We start from the raw sequence: 25,905 nt of genomic DNA, 5'->3' as shown, positions 1-25,905 counted from the left end.
GAGAGATGAAAGAAGTGGTAAATGACTTTTTTGCTTCATTCAGCAACACACTGGCTTTGAGAGACAATTCATTACTGAGAGTTGTCACACATCATAAAACACTTATTAGTTCACTATTGTTTTAAAAGGTGTGGAAGTGATATAATTACTGTAATCTTATCATCTACAAGTACAGTAATTACAAACTTAACATGCTTTTGGATTTTGTTTGAAGAAATGAACAAAATGTTAACATATTGTGTAGAGTTAAAACAATGGCCTGAAATCTTAAGAAAGGCTTACTGATGCTGTTCCTCATCCTCATGTGCCGTCTAATGACTACATATTATATAACATCTCTGAGTTTCACAGACACAAATGGGCATGGATGGATCAGGACTCAGTGTGTGCAGGTGGTGGTGGGGTATAGGTGTGGGCTGCACTGGTGTAATTGGGACATGGTTCAGTGGTAAAGAGATTTTATGCTGATTTGAAAAGCTACTTCTCAATGTGCTTATCAAACCATGTGCAATAGTTTATGTACTGGGTTCATTCTTAAATGGTCTCCTATGCCTATTTATCAGTCTGGCTTGTCTATCAGCTAAGTGGATGCTAATGAACTGGAAACAAATTGTTTTAAAATTAAAAAATGGTTGAAGGACTTTTTGGATGTGACAAGTAAAATGGCATTATCATTCTTCCAAGTGGACTCGGACTTCATAAGCGCAATGTCCTAAATATATTCCACGCTCCCTTTTTTGGTGATGCATGTTCATACAATGTGACTTCATGTTTGAGATGTAAGGACAGTGTTGTTACTGTTACTTAATATTATGTTTTCGTCTTCCTAAAGGATTGAGAACCATGAAGTTGAGACAACATCTATATGACACAAGCAAATCATAAATTAAGCACAACTGAAGAGAAACACATACTATGTGAATAAAAACCATTTATAGAATGAAATGAGTAAGACCAAAAAGCTATCAGAGAAGACTAAAGACATGTGAAAACCAGTTAAAAAAAGGGGCAAACTACTGTAAATAATATGATAATTAAAGCAATCAAATAAAACAAATAACAATAAAAACTCTCTAAAAGATGTTGGTATTATAATAAAAACACTTCCAATGGCTTGCAGCATAAATGCTAGAGGCAGTTTCACCAGTTTCTGTGGAGACCTGGAGAGGATCCAAACAGCCTGCTCCAGTTGACCGGAGGGGCTGAACTGGTCCACACACAAGTCAGATAGATACTGATGTGCCAGACCAGATATGACCAGAACAACAAGCATTAAATTATTTACAAAATCAGCTACAAAAAGATGATTAAAGAACAAAAACATGGTCATATTTTTGTCTGTTTCTTTTTAACATGCACAAAACAACCCAACTGCTAACAGTTCAATCAAGATCCATCACTCAAGAAATCAATCAATCAATCATCAGAAGTATTTCCAATGAATTAATATCAGACCAAACAACAGATGTGGACATTTTCTTCCCAAAGCAACCAGTCATAAGAAATAGCTAAAACAATGCAGCCATAATTGTATTGGGCACCATGGATCCACATAGAAACATTACATAAGTGCAGTAATGAGCGATAATCAGGTGTTTAAAGTGAAAGTGAATGTAATGAGTGGTCAGACTCAGCGGTAAAGTTGGCTGTTTTATCTGCAGCCTCTCTGCTCCTTATCTGTGTCAACACTGTGGAGCTGTGGCGGGTTCAGAGTCACAGCGAGGCGGAGCCACCTGATTGGCTGCAGAGCAGGGCGGAAGTGCGTGTGGCGTCCCAGCTGTGCTGAAAACAAAACAAGGCAAGCTGCGACTGGTGAGTGCAGAGAAACACAGCGGATTGTTATTGCCTCTTCTTGTTGCAACGTTATAATATAGCTCGCTGTGCGCGCAGTGTGTATGACACAGTGTTGAGCGGCGTGTGTGTGTGTTTGTGTGTCGCTGATAGTTAACACTGGGGAGATGTGTATCTGTCCTTGTGGCTGATCTCACGTGTGAGTTGTTATGTAACACAGTCTGCACCGAGCATGCAGAGCGATCAGCCTCTCTCTGCCATTGTCTCCGTGCACTGTTGTTGTGCAGGTTCCCAGCTGCTTGATGCCTCTGATGAAGACGCTCTGAGTGTTTACAGCTGCTGGCGACGTGCAAACAGCTCCATCACTAGATTTTACACCGTTGTCAGTGTCACACAGTCCACTGTGTGAAGAACAAATCAGCCTAGCAATCATTTTCTGTTAAAAGGAAAAATAAGCTAGCTGAGCTGAACCTCGGCAGTGGCTCTTTCATTTAAAGGACTGGCAAAATGTCACCAATACCGCAGGATGACAGAAACATGTCAGCTCCTTAGTCCATCAACAGACTTCCACAGAGGCTCTTGCTAGATGGACCGTTTGACTATTATATGCAATACTGTTCAGAGGGATGTCCAGTGTAGCCTAGAAGAGGCAGAGTAACCTCCACAGAGCCAGGGCAAAGCAGATGGACGTGTCTTTAGAAATGAATAGGCTATAACAATCTTTTAGTGGCTCAAATAATTCAGTGTCTTGTATCACTATCACTGTTCATATGGCTCTTCCTATGTTTATAAAAAGCAAAGTGTGTCCTATGGCTTCGTCCCTTATGACTAGGCATGAGACAACTGGATCAAATACACTCTGTATTCTAAACTGAAAACAACAAAAATGTATACAGATGAAATAACCACCTGTGAATATCATCATCTGACTTGGAGTGTAAGAGGTAGAGATAAAGATACACCAAAGTATCACTTTATTTTATGACAGTATTTTATCAATTTAAATAGTTACAGTGGTTCTGTGTTGTATTTGTGACTCCAACCAATAGTAAATTGCACAAAAGTATTTGCCATGAGACTATGTCATAAGAAGAACTATGAAATACAACTCCAGGACCAGGTAAAATAATATGTATGTGCTTTTGCATATAATGTAGGTGTACTTGATAATGCAAGTTTTTCTAAAACTAGACTAGAGGAAAAAGCAACATATTGCCTTGTTTACAGTATCCCAATATGTCACCCCTTTTGTGGCATGCATTCTTGTGGCAATACACTGCCCTAATTCTGACTAATCCAGGAAATGAAAAAAACAGAAAATATCAAGGTGATTCACCACCTTATCTGTCTTATGACTTATCTCAGTTCATTTTGATGTGTCATCATCCACAGTGTTAACTGTTTGCCACTATGCATCTCAAGTTTCCTCTGCTGTGTCTTCTGTTCAGCACCATGATGGACGAGCTGGTGCAGGACCTGGTGTCTGCGCTGGAGCAGACCTCGGAGCAGAGTAAGCTCGGGGAGCTGTGGGAGGAAATGGTCTTGAGTCCCCTGCAGCAGCGTCGGCAGATCCGCCGCCGCAGGGTCCGCAGGCGCTACCGGGAGTCCCCCCTCTATCTGACGGAGCACAGACGCTGTTGGATCGAAGCCTCGGAGTCCAGCTTGGACGAGGCTAAACATTACAGGGAGGGCTCTTCCTCCACCATCACGGCCTCTGTGGCCAACTGCAGTGACTCTGACGACTTGACCTCGACCAGCCAGTGGCACTCGGTCATGAGAGGCCCGGCCAAGTCCAGGCAGCCCTCCTGGCCAGAGTCCGACTCCTTCAGCGAGAATAATCCAGGACGGCCGCTCAGGAGGCGAAGGAAGGTCAAACGTATGACCTCAGGTGTCACGGTCAGGCTAAAGCAGAAGGTTAATGTTTCCGGTGTGGATGGGAAGCGGAGGTACAGGCCGCCGAGGATGGAGCATCTGTCTGGATCGAAGAAGAGGTCAGGTGGTTGGATGGCAGCAGAAAGAAAGACTGACGGAGCGAGGCTGATGGGAAAGGAACGCTGGAAGCGGAAGATGGCCAAGGAGCACAGAGACGCAGATGAAAACATGTCTGAGGGGTAATGTTGAATCCAAGCAAGGATATTTGCATTTTTTCCCCCCTAATTCGGTCTTTCCATTAGAGTTAAACCTAGCCCTCTAGTTCATTACAACAGTGTTACACAGCTAGGCCTCCATCTGGCATCCATTTAGGTGTAGAGAAAGAACTTTGAGGTCCATTATTTGTGAAAAATCAGCATTTCCATCTCGCAGAACCTTTCATTTAATTTACAGTTTTGCAACAAGCCAAATGTTAACCCTGTCATTGTTTAAAGAGTCAAGATTAAAACCATACCCCAAAAGGAGCTCAAAACTCTAAAAGCCCTTTTTACCCTTTAAATGGAAAGTTACCAAGGCAGTTAAACCCATAACATAAAAGTCATGGGCATAACTACTATCAGACAGAAGCAATTAAAGAAGGCGACATTTAAGATGATCTATACTGCCTGTCTTCATCGAGCCACTTGTCAATATTCAGCGTGTCCTCAACTAAACCAAAAAATGTATCACAATCACGCCACTCCACTTTAAAGTATCGAGTTGACATTAAAAATGAATGATAGAGTCTCTTCATCCTCATCTCCTGTAGCTGAAATGATCACCAGGGAGGGATCTTTGATAGTTATGCCTCCGGGCATCTGCCAACTCATTATTTCCTTTCGAGAAATATTGTCACAAATAAATAAGTGACTTGGTGTGGTATTGATTTGTTTTGAAATGAATTCCTGTCTTGGGCTGGGTAATTAAAGCTGTGCCTGTCCCAGTGTCCCACAGTGCACCGTCTTGTGTGCATTTTATTTGGCAGAGCTAAATGTGGCTGTAACAGGCAGCAGAGAGGACGTTGTATTATTACAGTGAGGTGAATATTACACAGCAGAGAGGACATTATATTATTACAGTGAAATGAATATCACAGCACAGAGTGGCAAAAAGGAATAAATTGTGACAAAAATATAATTCTGGCATCGAACCGCTGTCACCTCCGCGCCCTCGTTCACCCACTCACTACTTCCTAATAGACCATAATAGGCTCTCAGTTGTGACCAGCAAGCTGAGATCTCACATAGAAAACCTCCTCATTTTGTGCCGCCACTGACAATTTACACATTTTTTAATCTACTGTAGGAATTTGACACAATGCATAACATTTGGTGGCACCGGTTGTTTCATTATTTAAATTTTTTTTGTAGCTATACTACCAGTTAGTTTGAAGATGCGGACTTTACATACGGAACATGTGACCATGCTGAAAACATTATCTCATTATTCTAGATTTATCTACCCAACATTATATAAAGTTAAGATTTCACCCACTTCAACCAGATAAAACTCTAGTCTAGAAGAACATTAAAATGGACTTTAATGGTAAAGTGATGACGACAGTGACACAATGACAGACTCTGTTGTCTGATGTCTAATGGAGTGCTTTTACTCTTGATACTTGAAGTACAGTTAGTAAAATTATAAATCCAGGACTTGTAACTAGTTTTATTTGGTATCATTGTGAGGCAGTATCACTTCTACTAAAATAGTATATCATGCCATAGATGCCCTTTGATCCACTGTGGGAAATTTAAAGTTGCTATGGATGAATTTTACCCTCAGAATTTGGACCCAAACGAAGGACAAATATAGCAAATGTGGACTTAGATCCTTTGTTTGGTCAAAGTAAAAAGTTGGTTTAGTTTTTTCCTTTTTTGGGAACATAATCCTTATTAATATTAATAAGAAGCAGAGTTACTCATTTTCATTATATATTATGGTTGTACATGTTTCACACAAGTATAAAGAGTTGATAAATAGTCAGATAGGGTGGGCAGTGCAGGTCAGTTGTATTTCTTTGAATCACCGGTGTTCCTGTCCCTGGAGTCCTGTCTTGCTCCTTCACAGTTTATTTCCTTAGTGATGTCTTTATCTGCCGATCACATAAAATATATGATAAGAAGACATTTCAGGTAACCAGTAATGGGACAGACATAAGGCTTTACATCCTCTAGTTTCATTTGTGCTGACCTCCCTAGCCCCTAAACGGTACTTGTTTTCTTACTTTATGGAAAAATCAATAGCCGTTCTGACAGAAAACGGCTCCGGAGAAGAAATAAATGGGAACACCATGGCACGCTGTCAATCATTTCTCACTTACACAACGCCAACGTTCTTGATTGCTGCTCAGTAGACTGCCACAACATACTGAGGGCTCAACAATCTAACGGTTAAGCCCTGGTGGAGGCAAAGGATACGAACAAACGGCAGCAGTGATGAGGGACTGACAGTGATACAACAGCAATATTTATACTCAGAGAGTGTACGGTCCATTTGATGTCAGACACAGATGCCATTGTTGAAATGTCTTTTGAAGCACTCAGGTTTCTTTGGTCTCCGTTCATTCCATTAACCTTTTTCGTATGGAGTGTCTGGCCGTGCCTCTCCTCAAGGTCACTCCTCCTATGTGCATACTGAGCAGAGCTTCGCCTTCAGCCACCCAAGTGCAATGGGAGCAGATGTTGGCAGCTCCAGTTGGGCTCCACATCCTTGATTAGACCTGGCCCAGCCTGCTGGCAGTGAGGCCACCTGGCACCCAGGCTGGCCCGGCAAGCAGGCCTCACCTGTGGGTAGACGCCGTCCCGGGCTCAGCCTCCGTCTCCAGCTGCGTTGCTGCTTACTGCACTTACTGGTGATGTTGACTTCAACCCTCCCCACCCGGAAAAAAAACAAACAAAACAAAGCTGGTGTGTGAGCTTTTCTTACACTCAGTTTATCGTGCTGTAATTTATATTTTGAAAACTCTATGAGGAGTTTTTTTTTGGGGGGGGAAGCAGTGCAGCATTTGCTGAAGTTAATTTTCATAAATCTCTGAGACTAATCCAATTACTGCAGCTCAGGGAGGGTGGGATAACCTTATAATCAGACACCCATGGAAGAGAGCATGGATTTGGGTTGGGGCGGCTTGTTTGAAGAGCCCACAGATCCATTGTTATCAGCGCTTTGCCCCCCTTCGTCTCTGCCTCTTCTTTATTCCTCTGCAGAATGAGCCCAGGCTCAATAAATGGCGGCTAGCCTGTAATCTCTGTGCAAACTGGTCTGCCTCTCCCAGGAGCTGAGGATTATATCCTAATGATTAGTGCTCATCTGGATACTGTGTTTTGCTTCACCTCTCTGGCTTGTGTAGAGACAATAGGGTCATGCGGGGAGTTAAGTTCAGCCCTAAAACACTGGAATGCAGTTTTTGTTTTTGCCCTTGCTTTTGTCTCACCATGGCCGTGTGGCATAATTAAGACTTATCTGTTTTTATGGCGCCTAATCCACAACAGAATAACTTACTTTTTTTTTTACTGGGGAAGCATTTGGTTGAGCTCTCATCACTTAACAGTGATCTCTATTGACATGTGAGACAAAGACCAAGTCTTTCCCAAAACATTTTCCCGGCTAAGGTCACTGCTGAAGAAATAAGAGGTGTTTCTTTTTGGTCCCAAGAAAAATGGGGGTCTCAATTATTCATTGGCATTAATTAGACAGTACTTAATGGAAACGGTCTCACATCGGCCCTGTGCTGCTCCAAGCGACATCACATTACACCTTTAATACAGATAAATACTTAATGGGTGTCTCTAATTAATTGTTTATACCTGTGATTCTTTTTCAAACTTTGCGTATAGTCTCTCCAGTAAGAAACAAGTGCATTTCTATCCTTAGAAAATGGCGGAAGATGCCATGTGTCTGGTGGTTAATCATCACTGGTTTCCTCATTTCAAAGAAAGGTTGTGGAATGAAGCATGAACCCCAAAAGGTGTTTTTTTTTGTTTTTTTTTGCTTATCGTGGGGCTTTAGCTGTGTCCTCTACCAATGTAGAGGAGTGTTGTGTGCTCCAGATGCCAGCCGATGTGTCCAGAGGTGGGGTACAGCTGAGGAGAGGCCTGGGGAATCAGTCTGGAGAGAGAGGGCCGAGGGGGGGGAGGGGGCGGGAAAGAGGGGAGGGGGGTTGGAGGGACAGTCTAGGATTTCGCGGCTCGGCCAGACGTCTTCCAGATTCCCCGGAGAGGCCTGCTCCCTCTCACATCTGCTTCTCGTGGATGTGAGGGGAGATGATGCAGGACCATCTGGCCAGGAAGGCGCGCAGGCTGGGCGGACATTTTTCTGATCCTGTCGTCACAGTCGGGCCTGTGCAATATGGCAAAGCATCGTATCAGCGCATATCTGACCCTGCAGCTCTCTCCTATGAGCAAGGTCAGCGATGATGGACAGGAGGCAAAACGCAAGACAGTTAAGAGCATTAAACTCCCTCTCTTTCATAAAGAGCTTGAATGGCAATTAGCTTTAATTAAAGGATAGTCATGGCCTGACTTTATGTCTTTCTAATTGTCAACAAATGTGACAGAGAGACAGAAGCCAATGACGTGTTTGTACGTCACTCAATACCTACTGACTCGTGTAACCAGGGCTGCCATGAGCTGTAAACCCAGTTATTCCTGCACAGGACAAACGTCTTTACAATAAAGGAAACAAATATTTAAAAAAATATACAAAAGCACTACAGTTGAGCATTCCTCTATAGTAAATAAAAATGGAGTTAAATATGAAGTAGTTGCTTTGTAACGTCACAAAACAACTGGAAACTGTAGCAAACATGAACCTAACAGGAGTAAATTGTGTTTTTGTTGGGGTCTATTTTCTCTTGTGGATTAATACATAATTACACATAATTAGTGTCACAGTACAACATATAGACGTGACTCAAAAAAACAAAACAAAAAACTAATGGAAGACCAATTTGCATGGATGTGGCTTGTCGCTTAAAGTCACTTGTATTCAGAAAAGTGCTTTAGGAGATTGAAAAATATTTATGAGCAAATAAAAATGAACATGTTTGTGAGTAGTCGCAGCAGCGTGACAGTTTGGTACTTTCAGGAAGACAAATTTCTTTTTTGAGCCCTCGTCCCTCTGTCTTCATCGCCACCACCCTCCCACACCCCCCTGTGACCTTGAAGTGTCTGGAGGTCCCAGTCCAAGGTGGCTGAGGTGTGAGAAAGCCAGAGAAACCCAGGGTGGTCTGGGTAAGGGGAGGGGTGGGGGTAGGAGAAGGGGCAGATAGGGTATGGAGGGGCTTGCCTGCGGGTGGGAGCGGCGATGGAGCAGGCTGGGCAATAAGAAGTGGCAGCCCACGCAGCAGATGTTGGCCAGTTGTTGTGTGGAAGCGTCACGTCTGTGGGTCGCTCTGTGTGTGGGGCACACCCAGAAGGAGGGGCGGGCAGGGGAATGTGTTTCGCTCTCCTGTCATCCTCCACAACGCAGGCCAGATTAGATTGAAGCTGACAGCGGAGGATATTCAATTAGATTGTGCATGTCACTCAGTGGCTTCGATCAGAGTCTCTCCTCGTGCCTTTGTGTTTGCTATCGCAACAAGGGAAAACACAGCGCGCTGTCTTTTTGTGTCATTTCCATTTATGTCGACCTCTAGCTCCAGACTTCTTCATTATTTTCATTACTGAATGCTACATGTTAAATATTGACATTCAGGGGCATGTAAATTTTTGATTCACATTGTTCACTTTTCAGATGCTATAACATGGTCTGACCTGAAGAGCACATCAGCTTGGAGACGACAAATCAAAACAGAGTTCTCTATTCTCAGACGTCATTGATATTAAAGAACAGGTCAGCTCCAGTCATTCACATGTGATGTCTCTCCTCTTTGCTTTTGCAGGGAAACCAGCAGCACATGCAGCAGTGACCCTGGTCTTTTCACCAACGATGAAGGAAGACAAGGTATCAAAACACACCGGCACTTTCACCGTCCACTGCAGCAACTTCAGCAACTTCCTGTGACTAAAAAGCAGCAAGAAAACAGCTGATTGGGGTTTTAAGCATTTGGAGCTCACAGACAAAGCTGCACAGAGATGAGGGGTTGTCACATTTGGACGACACCCCGCTCCACTCTGAGGGAACGCCGGGGCTAGAGAGGGAGGTTTCGATACAATGGGCTGGTTGCTGGGCACCCAGGCGACTCTAATAAGACGTTGTCATGTCGTGTTAATGAGCGCTGAAGCCTTTGCTAATCTCATTAGCCATGGCGGGGCCAGGCGGCCTCTGATTTAACAGTTGTCACTACACCTTGACTGTGAGAGGCATGGTTCCTGCGTGCGCTTCACTGACTGACAGGTCTGAGGAGTGCTGGCTGTCCTCACACAGTGCTGTGGTTAAAAGTGTTTCACAGCGGTGCTGCTTTTGACTTCGGCATTTTAATGGGAGCCGCGATGGCACTACTGAGGTAAAATGGTATGTGTGCAGTGGCACTGCAGACTTAAGTGGAGCTTAGAGGGGATTAGGTATAGTACTCTGGCACAATTTTAAATTTGGAAATTCTGATATTGGACATTTTAGAAAAGTATGTTGGGTAAAAATATGATAGAAAGTGACGCACCAGTGAATGCAACATCCTCCCTGTCCCTGTGTGCAGGCGATGACGAGCAGAGTGACTGGTTCTTTGAAGGCGACTGTGGAGCTGGGACAGGAGTGGCCAGTTTGTTGCCCAACTGGGACTCAGACAACCAGCTTTCACTTGGAGATAACCACCCATCTCCAACCTTTCTACAGCCTGCACGCCCCCCCCAGAGAAGTAATACAGAATTATTCTGTCTTTTACACACAAATTCCTCTGCACCAGTTTTTTCCTTTATCATGGAGAATAAGAGGAGAACCTACTTGTCGTGTATTAATAAATGAATAATGATAATTCCTTTATTTATATAGCACCTTTAAAAGCTAGGGTTTATAAGTGAGTTGATTTTAAAAGCACAAAAGTAGAAACACACTCTGGCAGAAGAAGCCAGCAACAGTGACATAAGCCCATGAAAGCCCAATATGAGAACCATCAGCTGAGACCAGGAGGAACCACAGCAAGATGTATCATGATGTAATGAATGCAATTAAATAAGATAATATAGTAAAATATAGTATAGTAAACGGGGGTATAAGTGAGATAAAAGAGACAAGAAGAGATGAAAAGAATTAAAAGAATTAAAGAAAGCAGCTGAATGAAACAATGTAATAAAATAATACAAAAAGAGATAAAAGGAAATGAAAACTACTGGCAAATAAAAACAGTTATATAATTCAATGAAGAATAAAAGAGCATATGGATAAATGAAAAACATAAGGTTAGGAAGCTAAACCATTAACTATTAGAAAGTAACCGTCCAATTAAATAAGGAATAAATGATGGTAGAAAAGACAACGTCATAAAATAGCCAGGCTGTAAAAGTGGGTTTTAAGAAGTGACTTCAAAGAACCTGCACCTCCTTACCTCCTGGAGAAGGTCGCTCTAAAGCCTTTAGCTCAGCATATTGACTTCCAATAGGCTAAAGATTTGTTTACTTGTTTATAAACCATTCAAATATACTGTATATTGGGCATTGCTTCAATATGTGAGCCTCTCTGACCCAGACAGGCCAAAGGTCACTGCTCCTGTCTCCTCAGGGTCAAATAATGAGGTTTGTTAAATCACACTGAGTTTTCTCATGTGCTTTTATTTTGAAACTGTTGCAGGGTATCATTCACGACTCAAACACCTGCCTGGTTCTGCTGCCTGCTGCATCAGGAAGGATAGGAGGAGGATTCCCAGCAAGGTTAAAGCAAACTTGCATCATTCACATCAGCCGACCTGCAGCTAATGACGTTTTTGTGTGTGTGTGTGTTTGATTCTTACTGTGTGTGTTTGATTTGTGTTGAACAGGGCAACAGCATGCCAGTGTTTGTAGAGAGACTGAGACATTTCTCCCAAGATCCTTACCAGAGAGAGTAAGATATACTGTTTCAAACTCTTAAAACAACATTATAAAGAGCTCATCTTGAATTAAGTCCATCTGTTTCCATCATTGTTTTGTGTCCAATAATTATACTGTGAACATTTCCTTCCAGCTTTTGGCTGCCTGCTGTTGGAAAACGAGACCGAAGCCAGGTATGTTACCATACAAGTTTTTTCCAAGCCTTATTATCTTCTTGATCCTTTTTTTTTTCAGTCTCTAATGGTAAAATTTCAAACTCTAAATGTCATTGATACTTTCAATTTCCAGTTGAACCCTTTGTGCCCATTACCGGTGTGTCCTATTGACATGGTGTCAGAGAGCTCCCACCTCAGATCTTCCTCCTCAATCTACAGAAACAGGTAGTTGATGCCACGTTAAATAAAAGCAGCCTCTCAAGGGCCTATTGGAAACGCCAGTCTTTTCAATCAAAGCTCAATATATTGATAGGCAAGTCTCTAGCCAAGTCACTTAAATAAATCAGCTGCAGAGCACAGGTCACTGTTAACAAAAGTAATCTATGTTAAAACAATGCCTCAGAGACTGTGTGGGCAGATGCGCTCAGTGGGCTGTGGGTGGTGGCTCCAAATCGTCTTATGGGTTAGATCAGATAAGATCGCCTCAATGTGTTGGAGTGACTGTAGAGGAGCTAATTGTTAGCTCTGGTTCAATGCGGAAATATTTCTGTTTCAAATATACAAGAGAGAGATTCTTTAATTTATACTTGATGCATGTAGTTTCACACTTTCATAACAATTCTTAATTATAATAAAATAATTCAGGATTCTATTGACATTGGTTTTACTTCCTGTGTGGGCAAATGCTCTTATCATTAAATCCCATTGTATAGAGGGGTCACTGAGATGACAGAGAGCTGTTATAAAAGTCTGATAATTTAGATTTTGGAAAATGTATACTGTACAATGGGATATAGAAAATAATGTATTTCTGTCTTTATAACCACCAGTATTAGTGCTACTTGCTGGGGTGACAGCAGGCTGCTGGAGTTGGATGCAGTAACACTTCCAGTCAGTTAGTTTTCAAGGTCACTGTTTGCAAATAGAGAAATACGATGTGTCGACATAGTCATATTTCAGTTTCAAATCCCTGTCTTTCTGGCAATGCACAAAAACATGAAAAAAAAGGTTTATCCTAAAGATGTTTGTCAAAGCGTCACACCGCTCGCAGTCATCCCTGGAACTGTTGGATCTGCATGGGGGACTATTGAGGCAGGCGAGCAGCCCCCCCTTGGCCTCGAGACTGTGGGACTCCTCCGTTGTATTGTTTCCACTCTGCCTATTTATGGTGCATTCTTAATTTTGCTTCACACACACACACACACACACACACACACACACACACACACACACACACACACACACACACACACACACACACACACACACACACACACACACACTTTTTCCTCCCTCTCTCTTGGGTTATTTCACAGAGCGCTCCGGCACTCCTTGATGAGGGGCAAAAACACGACTGCTATGAAAAGCCCCCGACTTCTTAGGGCTTTCTTTTCTAAACTGGCCCTTTCTTCTCCACCTGAAAGGTTCCTTCAGATTCCAGTTTGAGGCATTGTGAATACTAATTTCTCTCTATTAAAAAGCCCTCATATCCCTGCCATGCTCTCATTTGAATGGCGGACTCAGGGGAGACCTCTTAATTCCTTTATAGTGGGATTCAAGACCCTTCACTTCAAAAAGTATAAATCATACTCCCAAATGAATGAGGGAGAGAGGGGGGATTGACGAGAGGGGCTTCTGATGTGTCCCGTTGGACGGCGCGAGCTGAATCTATCTCCCAAAGCTGCTCAAATCCACTCTCCAGTGAGACGTCTGCTCTGTCCTCACGACCCAGCTCCACACACTGCACCCATTCACTTCCCCTCAACTTGCTCCAAAACACACGTTCACATACAAACACAAACACGAGGCGCTTAGACGTTTTATTTTTGCGTGACAATGAGGAATGCCGTACCTGCACGTGGACAAACTTTGTAATGTCCACCCTTTAATTCACTTCACTACATTTTCATTTCTTTTGAACATCTCGCCCCGCGTGATCGATTTTCCCAGCGCGGGGCTCCCATACATCTGACTTCTCTTTGTTTCCAAACACCCTTGAGAGAAAAGTGTTTTCTCTGTGGGCAGAGTGTAAACATTAATCTTGTACTGTGGCCAGGTTGAAATGATACTGTATTAATAAAAGCTGTCATCTCCTGTTTGGCATGGGCTGACGGCGACAATCAGAGATTTGATGTTAAGCGATAAAGGCTGCATGAGGTGGCGTGCTGTTTATCCCGGTGTCGGCGCATGAAGAGGCGCCATGCTTTGTGGGATTTGGCCGTAATGCTCGGGGACGGTGGCCACGTTAAAATGCATAACTGCCTCCCACCTGAGCCGCGCGGCAGCAGCTTTTATCTATTGACTTATTTATTTCTAAATGACACTTGTGCTGTGAGATAAATCATAGTCTTACGCCACTCCCTTCCCAGTTTTCATTTTAATTGTGAGATCTCGGTGTCAGCAGTTAGTATATTGGTGTGAGTGGCCTATTGATTATTGATTTGGAGCTATTGATTATGTTCCCTGGAGACCCTAATCCTTTCTGATTCATTTGAATACCTCTATTAATCTTGAGATCCTGCTCACACCTGAAGCACCATGTACCCTAATGAAAATAGATGGCCATTTTGTAACTGTGTCTCCTCACTCCTCTTTTGATTTATTATTTCTAATTGATATATTTGCTTTTGGATGTGGGCGCCAAAATTACAATTGACCCTGTGTCAGTGTTGTTTTACTTTGTACCCTAAGGGACGGCACTGCATTTAAAAGTGTCTCATATGACCTGAAAAATCTATCTTGGGGACTTTTTCCTCGGTGTCCTTGTGTCTTTGATAGAATTTAGTTGTCGTTCCTCATCTTCATTACATATTACTTGTTTTTTCATTGCTCATTGCCTCTAAGTCACTCTCTGTTTTCCCGTCACAGTTTCTGTATATTTAGGGACAAAACAACAGGCCAACATCTGTCAAGTTGTTAAAACTGATGAAGTAGCAGATGTTAAATAATAAAACCAGTGCTGTGCATTTTTTACCACTTCTTTCACTTTTACACCGCGTCACGTAACATGCTTATAAAAAGCCTTTGGGTCCTTATCTGAGATGAATGGTGGTGTTTTGCCTTGGTTAATGAGCCAACTGATGCTGTTCTTATGTTTGATTAGCATTATGCTGAGTGTCTCGGAGGGCTCCTGGCGGCCCCGGGAGCTCTCAGCGGCAGGGGAGGGCCCTCGCCTCCCTCCAGGCTGCTGGCGGCCCCGGAGCGCCTTGGCCTCGGTGTAATGAGGGAAGAGATGGAGGGATGGACCTCCACACATTAAGACCAAATGCATCAGGGTATTACTTTTAATACCGCAGGCGTGCCTCGTGAAATAATGCGACGTTTAAACGCAGATCGATTTTGGAATTAAAAAGTTAGTTTGCAAAGATTTACTGTGGGGAGTTCAATGCCTGAGCTCTTTATCAGGGGCGCAAATGGCTGGTTATGTGCTGTCCGACAGAGGTACGATTGAGGGATCGATAGGCGCGTGATTTACTAACTGGAGTACAGCTAATCAATAAGTATAAAAGTAAATGAAATATGCATTACTGGGATTTTATTAGAGAGGGGTAGCAGGGAGAGAATAACGGTCAGGCCATTTATTTTTATATCTATTGATTATACAACATAGAGACTTCGCTCAAAGTGTGCCCTGCACAGCTCTCGACACCCCAAGCCTGCACACCCGTCATGTGATTTATGGGTGCTGAGGTCATGGAACATGCTGCCTGTTAAAAGGCTGCCCTGACAGGGCCTTATTGTAGCATGTGCTGTGTTAGGGTTGTGAGCTTTATGTAGCCTGCAGTCTGAGACGAGCATGCTGGTTAACAAGGAGCTCTCTTCTGTTTGATCCTCTGTTCTTCGGCAATCTGTCATGAATTTATTTTCACAGGTTGTGTTTATTAGCATTTTGAAACAGCGTGCCACCTTGTTCTTTAAACCCTCTCTCAGATGCAGTGTACAGTAGTTGCTGAGAACAAACATGATGTGTAAAAATCTATTGTAGCTCTTCTCACTCCTTCTGCACACAAACATACACACTGCACGGGATCAGCTGGCCCCCCACCCCACCCCCCCTCTCCCTTCACTGATGGAACGGACCTTGACCTTAACTTTACATCTCTGAAGTCAGGGCTATTAAGCTGGTGGGGGGGCTTTTCCTATTTCAGGGCTCCTGACATATGACACAGGAGGCATAGAGCAGGTGTAATTTGTTTATGTGAACTCTGCAATGACTCAGCCACATGCACCCCAGCACCTCTCCTCATTAAATATTCTCTGTGTTGAAAACATGGGTTAATGAAGAGAAATTAAGATCTGGCAAAAAATAAACCACCGCATTGAGGCTCAAAACTGCTGCGTTGGCAAATGTGCAGTGCTTGCATTTATTGACTCCTGTGAAATTATAACATTTTTAAACGTATATTTGTGCATTGTGGGAGGGAGCTACTTCATCATATTTGCGTGTAACGTCTGCATGGCCTGTCTGTGTGTCCCCCCCTCAGGCAGACTAACGTCACCGCAGGACTGTCATGCTCAGGAGGCTTCAGGAGGAGCAGAGAAGCTGTGTCCATCACAACATCAGGTAACACCCTCCATACATACTGATGAATCATATACACTTTAAAAATGTTACATATTTTAAAGAGAGAGCTGCGGGTGTTATATCAGAAGTGTAAAAACAAGGGCAGCTTTGCATTTTGGTCATGTTCGCAGAATGGCTCAAAACTTTACTTCATAGTAAATAAACATGCAAACTTACAATCACCCTGGACTGCTATAGTGCTATAGAAAATGTTAGCATGCTAACATGCTAAACTAAGAGAGTGAGCGTAGTACTGTACCTGCTGACCCGATGTCTATATGCAAAATCTGAAAATATAAAAAATGCTATCATAATACATAATGTAAGTTGCAAATATGAATTTTATGAGCTTTATAGTACAAGAATACAAGAGTATTGTCTGTCTGCTTGACAATCCCATTTTGCAAGAATAAATATGATTTTAGTGACATGAGCAGACTTGGAACTTGGTTTAAATAAGTTTTACTTAATTTGTAGTTGCAAAAAGATAATACATTATATGTCAGTATCAGTATGTTTTGCAATACTAAGGATATTGCAAAAATGTTTAAAATCGCAATAATATCGTATTCGGACTTAAGTATCCATAGTATTGTATCATGGGGCCTCTGGTGATTCCCAACCCTAGCTCTGCTAGGCTCTGCCTTTTTGATACATTTTTTTTTACCAAAATGAAAATGTATCACAGAATGTAAAATATTTGGTGGTTTAAGAGCAGAAGGGAATTGTACAGTTGGATGTTAGCCGTGTCATGTTTGGAGCTTTCTGTTCAAAACAGAAGTAAAGAGGAAGTGTGACGTAGAGTTCACGAGCTGCTTCCCTGACTAAGAATTTTCATAGTCGAATCGGATTTGTCAGATTTTGGTTGTCACAGCACCATGGACAGCGCTGTTTTTTGTGTGTAGTGTATGTTTGTGTGTGTGTGTGTGTGTGTGTGTGTGTGCATGTGCATGTGTATCCAGGTGCTGCGTGAACGATAGACAGAGAAGGCCTCACTCAGTTTAATCTTGTAAATAAAACTTTAGGCCTGGTTTAAATTTTCTGTCAATTGTAGGCAAATGACATGAAGTGAGAAGAGACAGTGAAGGAGGTAGAGAGAGAGAAAGGGAGAGAGAGAGGAGCAGCTCCTTCCCGACCCAGGATCCTCTCTGTGTTGTGGGAGCTCCTCGTGGACAGATTAAACACTCCTGGTGGTTGTATAAAAACAGGCTATAATTCATGAATTATTAGAAAACAAATAAATGATATGTAAAATCTTTCGTTCAGCAGCAGTGAGCACCCCTTCATAGTCAGAATGATACAATCTTTTTTTTTTTCATAACCACATTTTGATTTCGACTGAGAGATTGGCGGTTGAATCAGACTACTCCGAATCGAAGAACGAATCGTCGACTATTCGGGGTCACCCCTGGAGTTGACCCTGTTGGAGGTGGCATCAAGCAGCAGCCGCTGTGCCGTGTGTGTTTGGACCAGTGGCGCTGCCTTTTTTCATTAGACTGATGGCTCGGGGCCTTGTGTCTGTGCTGGATTGAAATCTGAATTGGTTTGTCCACCTTTTCTTCCGCGTCCGCTCTCCGTGCTTCACTCTTGCAGCTGCTGTTTGTCATTTAAATAACAAATGCTGGTGGTTCCCTGATTTAGTGAGGGGTGCAGGCCTCTGATGTATATTAATATTGCCGCACAGTGCACTGTACCAGGGTCCATCATTCATTTGGATAAAAGAGGTGGAATTTAAAAACAGCCAATGCTTTGCTTGGATACAGATTGCATCCATTTATTGCACTGAGTGATGGAACGGCCGGCAATTCTGTCCTTCACCTCCCCAGCGCTGAACCACTTCCCATAAAAGTAAAAAAAGGATTCACCCCTGACCCTTAAGGACCCCTCATATTCAACATGCGGAACGAGGGGCATCCCTCAGTTTCTCGACAGTTAACAGATCCACAGTCTGTTATATGAGGAGCAAGTTTTAAATCTGAAACGGACTGTTTTCCAGAAATGAAAGCAATTATTGGTGGTTTCAAACAAGGCAATCATATATCCACTATTAGAAATACTGCATATTTTAACTTGCAGATGCTGTTATATAGATATTTGCTTTGTGTTCTTAGTGAGTAGAAGATGATATGTTTCCTATAGAAGCAGAGTCTCTGATTGGCACATCCCCCCTCAGTCTTGTTCTGAGTGTTTTCCTGCTTCTTGAGTCTAGTGCCCCCTGTCCACTGTGATTTATCATGCATCCCATGTCGTCCAATGTCAGTTTCTGCAGCTGCAACTGCTCTATATAAATCTTTACTTTGGCAGCCTGCTGCACCATGTCTCTCCTCAGTAATCTCACCACCGCCAGGAGATGCACATTCACCCTGACAAGCTTTCACACTCTCTGTATACAAATTTTGGTTTGTTGCCATTCTGACATGAATGTGTACAGAGACAGAATCAGATTCAGTGATTTGTTGAGTGGAGTTTCCAGTAAACATCTTGTTTGCATGGAAGGATTGTTTGCCGCTTTTAGTGGAGAGAACAGCGCGGCTCGCGGCGCCGTCGCCGTTAGTGAACACGACAGCTGAGTCTTTGTTTGAGTTGGCCGAAGGAAGTGGATTGTTGTATGTGTTAGTGGTTGATTTGAAACTCTGTAATCAGGAGTGAAAATGGTTGGCGGCTTGAGGTGTCTTCCAGGGCTCCGTGGGGAATTACTGAGGCGGTACCCAGCTGTTGCTTTGTCTTTGTCTTTACCCTTTTAGCACTTCCACGGCAGTGCTGAAGCTGCCTGTGAAAAAAAAAACCTCAACAACTTATCAAGCCAGGTATCTGTTTGGATTAGATGACCACTCCATTTCACAGCCTTAAATTGGCCATTTTCTACTTTTCTCACTACCATCAATCCAGAAATCCAACTCAATCCAACAAGTTCCTACTTGAAAAAGAACAAAGCAGTCCAGCTCTCGCTTTTATATTAGCCAATATATTGATATTATCGTTTATTCCTTTAAGGTTGATTTAATTAGGCTTGATCCGTAGTTTGAGCAAGTTTAATACACTGATCTGCATTGTGGTTGATTAATCAGTTATTGATAATTCCAAGTTTTTCAGTTATGGAGAGTAGAAATGAACATTTTTGGGGAATTATTTGTAAGGCAGAGATGAATCAGTGAGCTTAAAAAATGTGATGGGTTTTAATAGCCTTGGCTGGTCTCACACAGACTAATTAATTATTGCAATTTTACCCCTCCCCTGCTGTCTCTGATGATGCCCTTCATCTTTATCTCTATAAAGGGATGATGGTAATGAACCCAAAACCTGAACTTATTCAGTGCGATACATTTCAGGATGAGTTAAGAGTTTGGTGTAAATATGTGGGGTTTGAATTTAGTTTGATTAACCTTGTCAGGCCGTCAGTGTGTTATCTCTGTGTGCTGGTAAGTGCCACATGAGGGTGCCCATGTAGAGGCCAGCCCCTTGGTCAGCCTCACCGCCTCTCCTCTCCCCTCTGTCTTCATGTGTCTCCTTGCCCGAGCAAGATGGCTGCGTGACAGATCACTTGCGTCGGAGGCCCGCCGTGTTCCTGCCCGGCGGTCCGGCCCCCTCTCATTAATGCCCAGGTTGGTGCGAGGGCCGTATGGCAGCACAAGACAAATAACGCTACCACTCAGCCATCACTTCTGCTGACAGAAATGCAGCCCACCGCACTATTTCGCCCTCTCCGGCTCCACTCCGCACCCTGCTCGCGTCCTTCAAAAACCCCCCCCTCCATCTCCTCCGTCGCCACCTGCACCTGCCTTGCACTGCTCCACCAAACTTTCATGGTGGTTTTTTTTTTGCTGTTGCTGGAGGCTCCGCTTCTCACTGAAACCCCACTACAGGTTGACGTGGTGTAACCACAAACCTGCTGTCTTTGTAACTCACTTTAATTCCTTTCTCTTTGGTTTCCTCTTTGTGGAGACAGATTTGTTTTCAAAGCTCAATCTGTCAGGTGCTTCTTGACTCACGTGTGTAAACTTTCTCATCGAGGGGTCTGATTTGAATGTACTGTGTTTTCATTTGTGAAAAGAGCAGTGTGTGTGTGTGTGTGCGTGAGAGTGAGAAGGAGAGTGGGAGCGAGAAGGAGAGAGAAACACAAAGGCTAATCATTAAAGAGCTATTCAGCCCTGTTCATTTAAGTGTGGGAATCAGCAGACCCATTACTGTCAATGTGTAATTAGCTGATTAATAAACAGGGGAAGGGGAGTGCTCCAGGAAGGCCTGTAATGATTGTTTTTAGAGAGCATCACATGAGAGCTTATTAAGATGGTAAGATGGTTCCATTCAACTCCCCATTATCACCCAAAACAAATGCATGTACTGTAATTCTGCCATTGACACAAAACCTCTGCGTTGTACTGTCTTTATGGACCTTGATGTAAAACCAGATGAGTATGGGAGGAGGTGTTATGGCCTTTTAATGTGACTTATCTTTTAGTAAAGCAGTTGATTTGCATTCATCATTTTCAAATTCTCTCTACACAAAGATAATATGATTTGAATAAACTGTATGTTAATGCTACTATTTACCTGCAACCTAATCATTGAAAGGTGCTAAGTAAAATTATCTATCTATCTATCTATCTATCTATCTATCTATCTATCTATCTATCTATCTATCTATCTATCTATCTATCTATCTATCTATCTATCTATCTATCTATCTATCTATCTATTATTAGTACTTTCACATACATGCAAACATACATAGATACTGTCATAGGAATAATGTGACTTATTCTTTCCTTCGTTTAATTAGTTTAGCCTTCACTTATGTTCCAGTAAAATCTTAAGTTTATGGAAACATCTGTTTTCTCATTCACAAAGTAGAAATATGTATAAACAGCTTATCCTGATCATGACCTCAGGACAGAGGCTAGTATATGGTTTGCCCTTTGTACTGTATGTCACCACACACATTCAAACTAAATGTCCCAAGCCACTTCTTTGTATCTCTCAGATATGAAAGCTCCTGAATTTTGATCCAGGCCTTTGACCATGTTTAACCTGAGTGTTTGGGTTGAACCTCAGCAACGGTTAGTCATCGTTCCCTCAAGAAATATTAATCAATTATCGTGCCCGCCGGATCAGTTTGGGGAAGAAGTCATCTGGAAAGAGGCACAAGCAGATATAATGGGAATGAGCAAAAGCACATGCCAGTGAATGCTGTAATGCCTAATCCTTTGAGACAGCCCAGAGCCACAATGTCACTTCTAGTTCCCTTGTCCTCTGCTCTGGGACTGCCTCACAAATGTCTTGTGTGACCGCCGCAACTTTTTTTTTTTTTTTTTTTAGGTTGGGGGGTGGATTTACTATCACATGAAGTAGAAAAAGCAGGGAAGCGCGTTAGGGAGCGCAATTGTTTTAGATTTCCTCTTTCTTCTGTGGAAATTGTCCCCGTTTCTCTTTCAGATATTTCCCCTCACTCATAGAGACAAAAAAGCTTTAAAGGTGAATGAGATGAAGAGAAAAGAGGATCTTTGAAAGGAAAGGTGGTCAGTGAGATGTGAGCGTGTGATGAATGGAGTTAAAAACATACAGCTCCTTACAGCATAACTGGAGGGGGGGATGTTAAGCCATAGGAGCAGCACAGATTGGCCTTTTAATAACCATGTCCACAAGTCATATGGGGCCAAATTGGATTTGGCTCACTTGACCAAAACCTCATTAATATTTAACCTATTAGGAGAGGATTGCTTCAAAGTTTTATTTCAATATACCTAAAACATGGAGAGATCCGTGAGTCGTAGACAAATTAGATTTTTATTTCAGACGCAGTCCATTGAAGAAAAATGATTTCATTTCAGTATTTTTTATTTTGTTTGTACTTTCTGTTGTGTTATGTGTCCAGAATATAACCTGGGCTTTCTTTTTTCTCTGCAGCTAGCAACCCATTTCATAAGGATCACCAGAGAGGAGAGGCACGGGGAGCCAGCAACACCTCAACCCTGCAGGCTGCGGGGGCAGCCGGCGCAGCAGGGTCACAGTCTTTAGCTCAGCCTGAGACATTGGTCCATGAGGACACATGAACGTTTGGACGAGCACCCAAGCTTTGTGAAAATGTGACAAAAGGAAAATCTGCCTCAGAAAAAGCTTCAGCCGCAGGAACTTTTTTGACAAAGAAAAAAAAAGAAACACAAAGCACATCATCACTCCTCAAATCAGCATGTTACTGCTAGATCCAGTCTTTCCAGGTAGTACGACAAATGTTAATGCAATCAAGCCTTGTTAAGCCCTTTGTCATCTCCTCAAGGAAGACGGCAGCGTCAAGAGGCTCCTTGTTTAACTCAAGCCTCGGCGGCTCCTCCTGTTTCCACATATAGTCTCCAGGCCACCTGCCACCGTGCAATCCGACAATTATGTCCACCGTTGTAGCGCAGCATTTGTCAGCGGGAACACTGGGAGGATGGTCAGGTGAGGCGGGGGGGTGGTGGAGGGTGGGGGGGCAGCCAACAATTGGCGTACTGCAGCACGTAGCCTGAGCTCTCAGACAGGAGAGCATCACAATGTTCAGGCGCCACATGCTGTTGCCGGGTTCAGTGAGGCGACCGCCGGTAGAGAGCCACACAAAGTACAGGCCTCCTATTAGCATTGATTTGAAAAGCTACAGTTTGTACAAAGGTGCTCATTAGCACAACACAGAGGGAGTGTAGTCGCGGTCCGCGGAGGGCCGCCTCTGTTCTCTCCAGCTTACCTTCCATATTCAAATCTACCCCCAAACGCATTTAAGTTCAAGGCAGACTGCAAAATCTGTTTGAACAGCCTGTTTTTCAGCGGTGGTGGATAGCGGCTGCTCTTGGAGCTGTGCAGAGGCTGGATGAGAGCCGGCAGAGAGCAGGTTGGAGGAGCTCTTGGAGACAGTAGAGGAGAGTTGTACACAGTATTTTCACCTACCCTTGGGGTATACATTTCCCTGGCTCCCTCGGCATCAGATGCATTAAAAGATCAATGGCGGCATACAGTGAGATCAAACACAACGCTGGTAAACAAGCAGCATTTTCAGAAAAATGCATTTGCAGGAGTCAAGTGATGTGCATTCTGCTTGACATGAAGCGCATGGGTGATGAACATGAACAATAACCCCCGATCAACTGCTTGCAATGTCTATTTTGCAGCAAGATATTAACTTAAAATGAAACAGCAGAGAGATTCAGGTTCTGAGCAGAAGTTTTTTTGTTGTCACAATGAGACGCATTAAAAACCCTCTCAGCAGTGGAGGTATCTGCACTTTTCCATAATGATTACAGGATATCTTTTTAGTGAAATGAACCGCATAATCATCCACCGCGTATTGCATGTCTTTTCAGACACTTTAAAACCTTATTTAAGAGAAGAATCACATTTAGTAGAATGGGATTTGCCAATTAACGTGAGTTATACGTCTGCAATAATCTGTCTGAGAAGGCTTTATGTGATCATGTTGGCCAGGGATGACATTTATAAATGCTGTGTGTGCACACTCGTCTAAATGGATGCCTCACACAAGACATCCTGCCACAGGAATCAGTCAAAGTGTTGAGGCAGAGAGCAGCCCACACCACCACCACCACCTCCAGCCCCCTCAGCCTCTGCTTGACCAGGAAGTCCAGCGGCACCGTGGGCTCCTTCAGTGCCACGAATGCACAGCTGATTGATAGGAATAGCACAGGTTGAGGTTCCCAATTAGAAAAAAAGGGGCTTTTGATAAATACATTGATGGCTTTTTTAAGACATATGCCCCTGAACGCACTGACAAGTATTGACTGTGTAGTGTTTTAAGGAGAGCTTCTCGCCGTAGCCTTATCCGTCAGTCTGTGTTTTGGAGCCAAGGCATTGACAGGGGAGGAAGACACATCAGTTCAGATGCAGCTCCATTAGCAGGAAGAGGGAAACCCCTCACCTGCCTCTCTGGTAATTAGCAGTCACCATAATGACATCTCAGCCAGACCGTGTGGCCCAAAATGAATTTTCAATGGCCAGGAAGTGTGAGTGTGTGGGGGGGGGGGATGGCTTCCGTGCAGCCAGTCAATTGCCCTGTTACAGTTAAGGAATCCAGCAGGCCGGTGCCACTCATATTTCATCCCAGGTAAAGATTACCTGTCAGGCCCATGGGAGATGTATTGATCTGTTTTCCTTTTTCCGCCAGCAATCACCTGACAAAGGCACCTAGGAGGCAAGTGAATGAGTGATGCCTGGTGTGTCTGCTCCGGCATGGTGGCTTCTAGTGTCCACTGATGGGTGTAGAGGTGATGAGGAAGAGGAGCGATAATGCAGTCATAAACTCTGTCTGAACCTCCTCAGTATGCATGCAGGGCAGCCCCCTCTGTGCCCCGGGTCACAGGTCACTCGGGAGTTTCCTTTTTTTTTTTGGCTTCCTTTCTTGTCTGTGGCGTTTGTTCTTGCTACGTAGTGTGTAGTGATGACAGAAACACATGCAAAAGAGGCTTTCTGGTTCCTGCTGACAAATGCATGTTGCGAGTCGCCGTAGTTCAACTCACATTGGGTTTCAGGAGCGATCTGGTTTGATCCGGGTGCTCGCCTCTCTCCCAATGAAATCCAACCTTGTGCAGGGTTTCCTGTGGCTGTGGCAGTGATCAATATATTTTACATTATCTCATGTTTTCTTGGCAGCTAAAAGTATTTATATATTTGCCTTGTTCAGTGTAATGTTAGAATTTACATTATCCATGAAGCCATGTATTTAAAGTGATTGCACTGTATATAAAATGTGTAGTATTTATGTGATGCATAATTATAGGTCCATTAATTGAGGATTTAGGTCTTGAAGACATTAAATTCCTAAATTGATTTTCATGATAGATAGTAGATACGTCTCTGTAATTTTTTACTATCATATTTTTTTAATTTCATTTACAAGGATTTAAATATATCTCCCTGCTATCAGGGCTCTTAGGCAGCTATCCACATTTGATACGTGGTACAAATAGCATCTTATCTCATAGGCTGTTATCTTTATATTTAATAGCAGTGGCGGCATGCCTAATTGCTTTGCAAATGATCTAAAGAGGATTACTCCTCCCTAAGAAAAGCCTGCACGGTGTCACTAGGTGTTAGAGACATTACAATGGTAAAATTCAATCAAACCTGCAGTGCAGCGGTTTTGCAGTGGCTCCGTTTTCTGTGATCACCACTCAGTGTTATGTCAAAATAATAGTCAGTATGAGGTGGATTCTCTGCTTTTGAATACACTCTGTATGAACTTGATTATGGACAAGAGGCTGTTGTAAGACATTGTACTTGTGCTTCTGTCATTTGTGTATTTATGTGAAGTCTTGCCTTCATATCATATAATAGGTGATGTTATAATAATTCTTCCATGTCATGACTATTAAAAGAAAAACTGCAGTAAGTTATTTGTCTTAAATACTGAATGTGTGCAATAAAATGAATCGGGGCAACCCCAATGATGTAAAATGTGTCTGATGTTATTTGTACATAGAGTATCTTTGTTTGTACATAATCATATTCACACAGCATGTTTAAATTGATAGTGTAGCAGTAT

General features: G+C 42.9%; 1 protein-coding gene across 1 annotated transcript; it reads left to right on the top strand.

Annotated features, from left to right (window-relative positions):
* The first annotated feature begins 1,754 nt into the window (after window positions 1-1,754).
* LOC311005649 (G patch domain-containing protein 2-like) lies at window positions 1,755-25,785 on the top strand. The gene is made up of 10 exons (XM_083998149.1): window positions 1,755-1,812; window positions 3,240-3,902; window positions 9,584-9,645; window positions 10,337-10,495; window positions 11,425-11,504; window positions 11,612-11,676; window positions 11,797-11,836; window positions 11,952-12,043; window positions 16,303-16,382; window positions 22,287-25,785. The coding sequence occupies exons 2-10, from the start codon at window positions 3,244-3,246 to the stop codon at window positions 22,430-22,432; spliced, it is 1,383 nt and encodes a 460-aa protein (XP_083854275.1). The 5' UTR covers window positions 1,755-1,812; window positions 3,240-3,243; the 3' UTR covers window positions 22,433-25,785.
* The last annotated feature ends 120 nt before the right edge of the window (window positions 25,786-25,905 follow it).

The sequence above is a fragment of the Trachurus trachurus genome, assembly GCF_905171665.1.
Source record: "Trachurus trachurus genome assembly, chromosome: 22".
NCBI lineage: Eukaryota > Metazoa > Chordata > Actinopteri > Carangiformes > Carangidae > Trachurus > Trachurus trachurus.
Note: the sequence above shows the minus strand (reverse complement) of the source record. Positions and strands in the feature narration are given on the sequence as shown.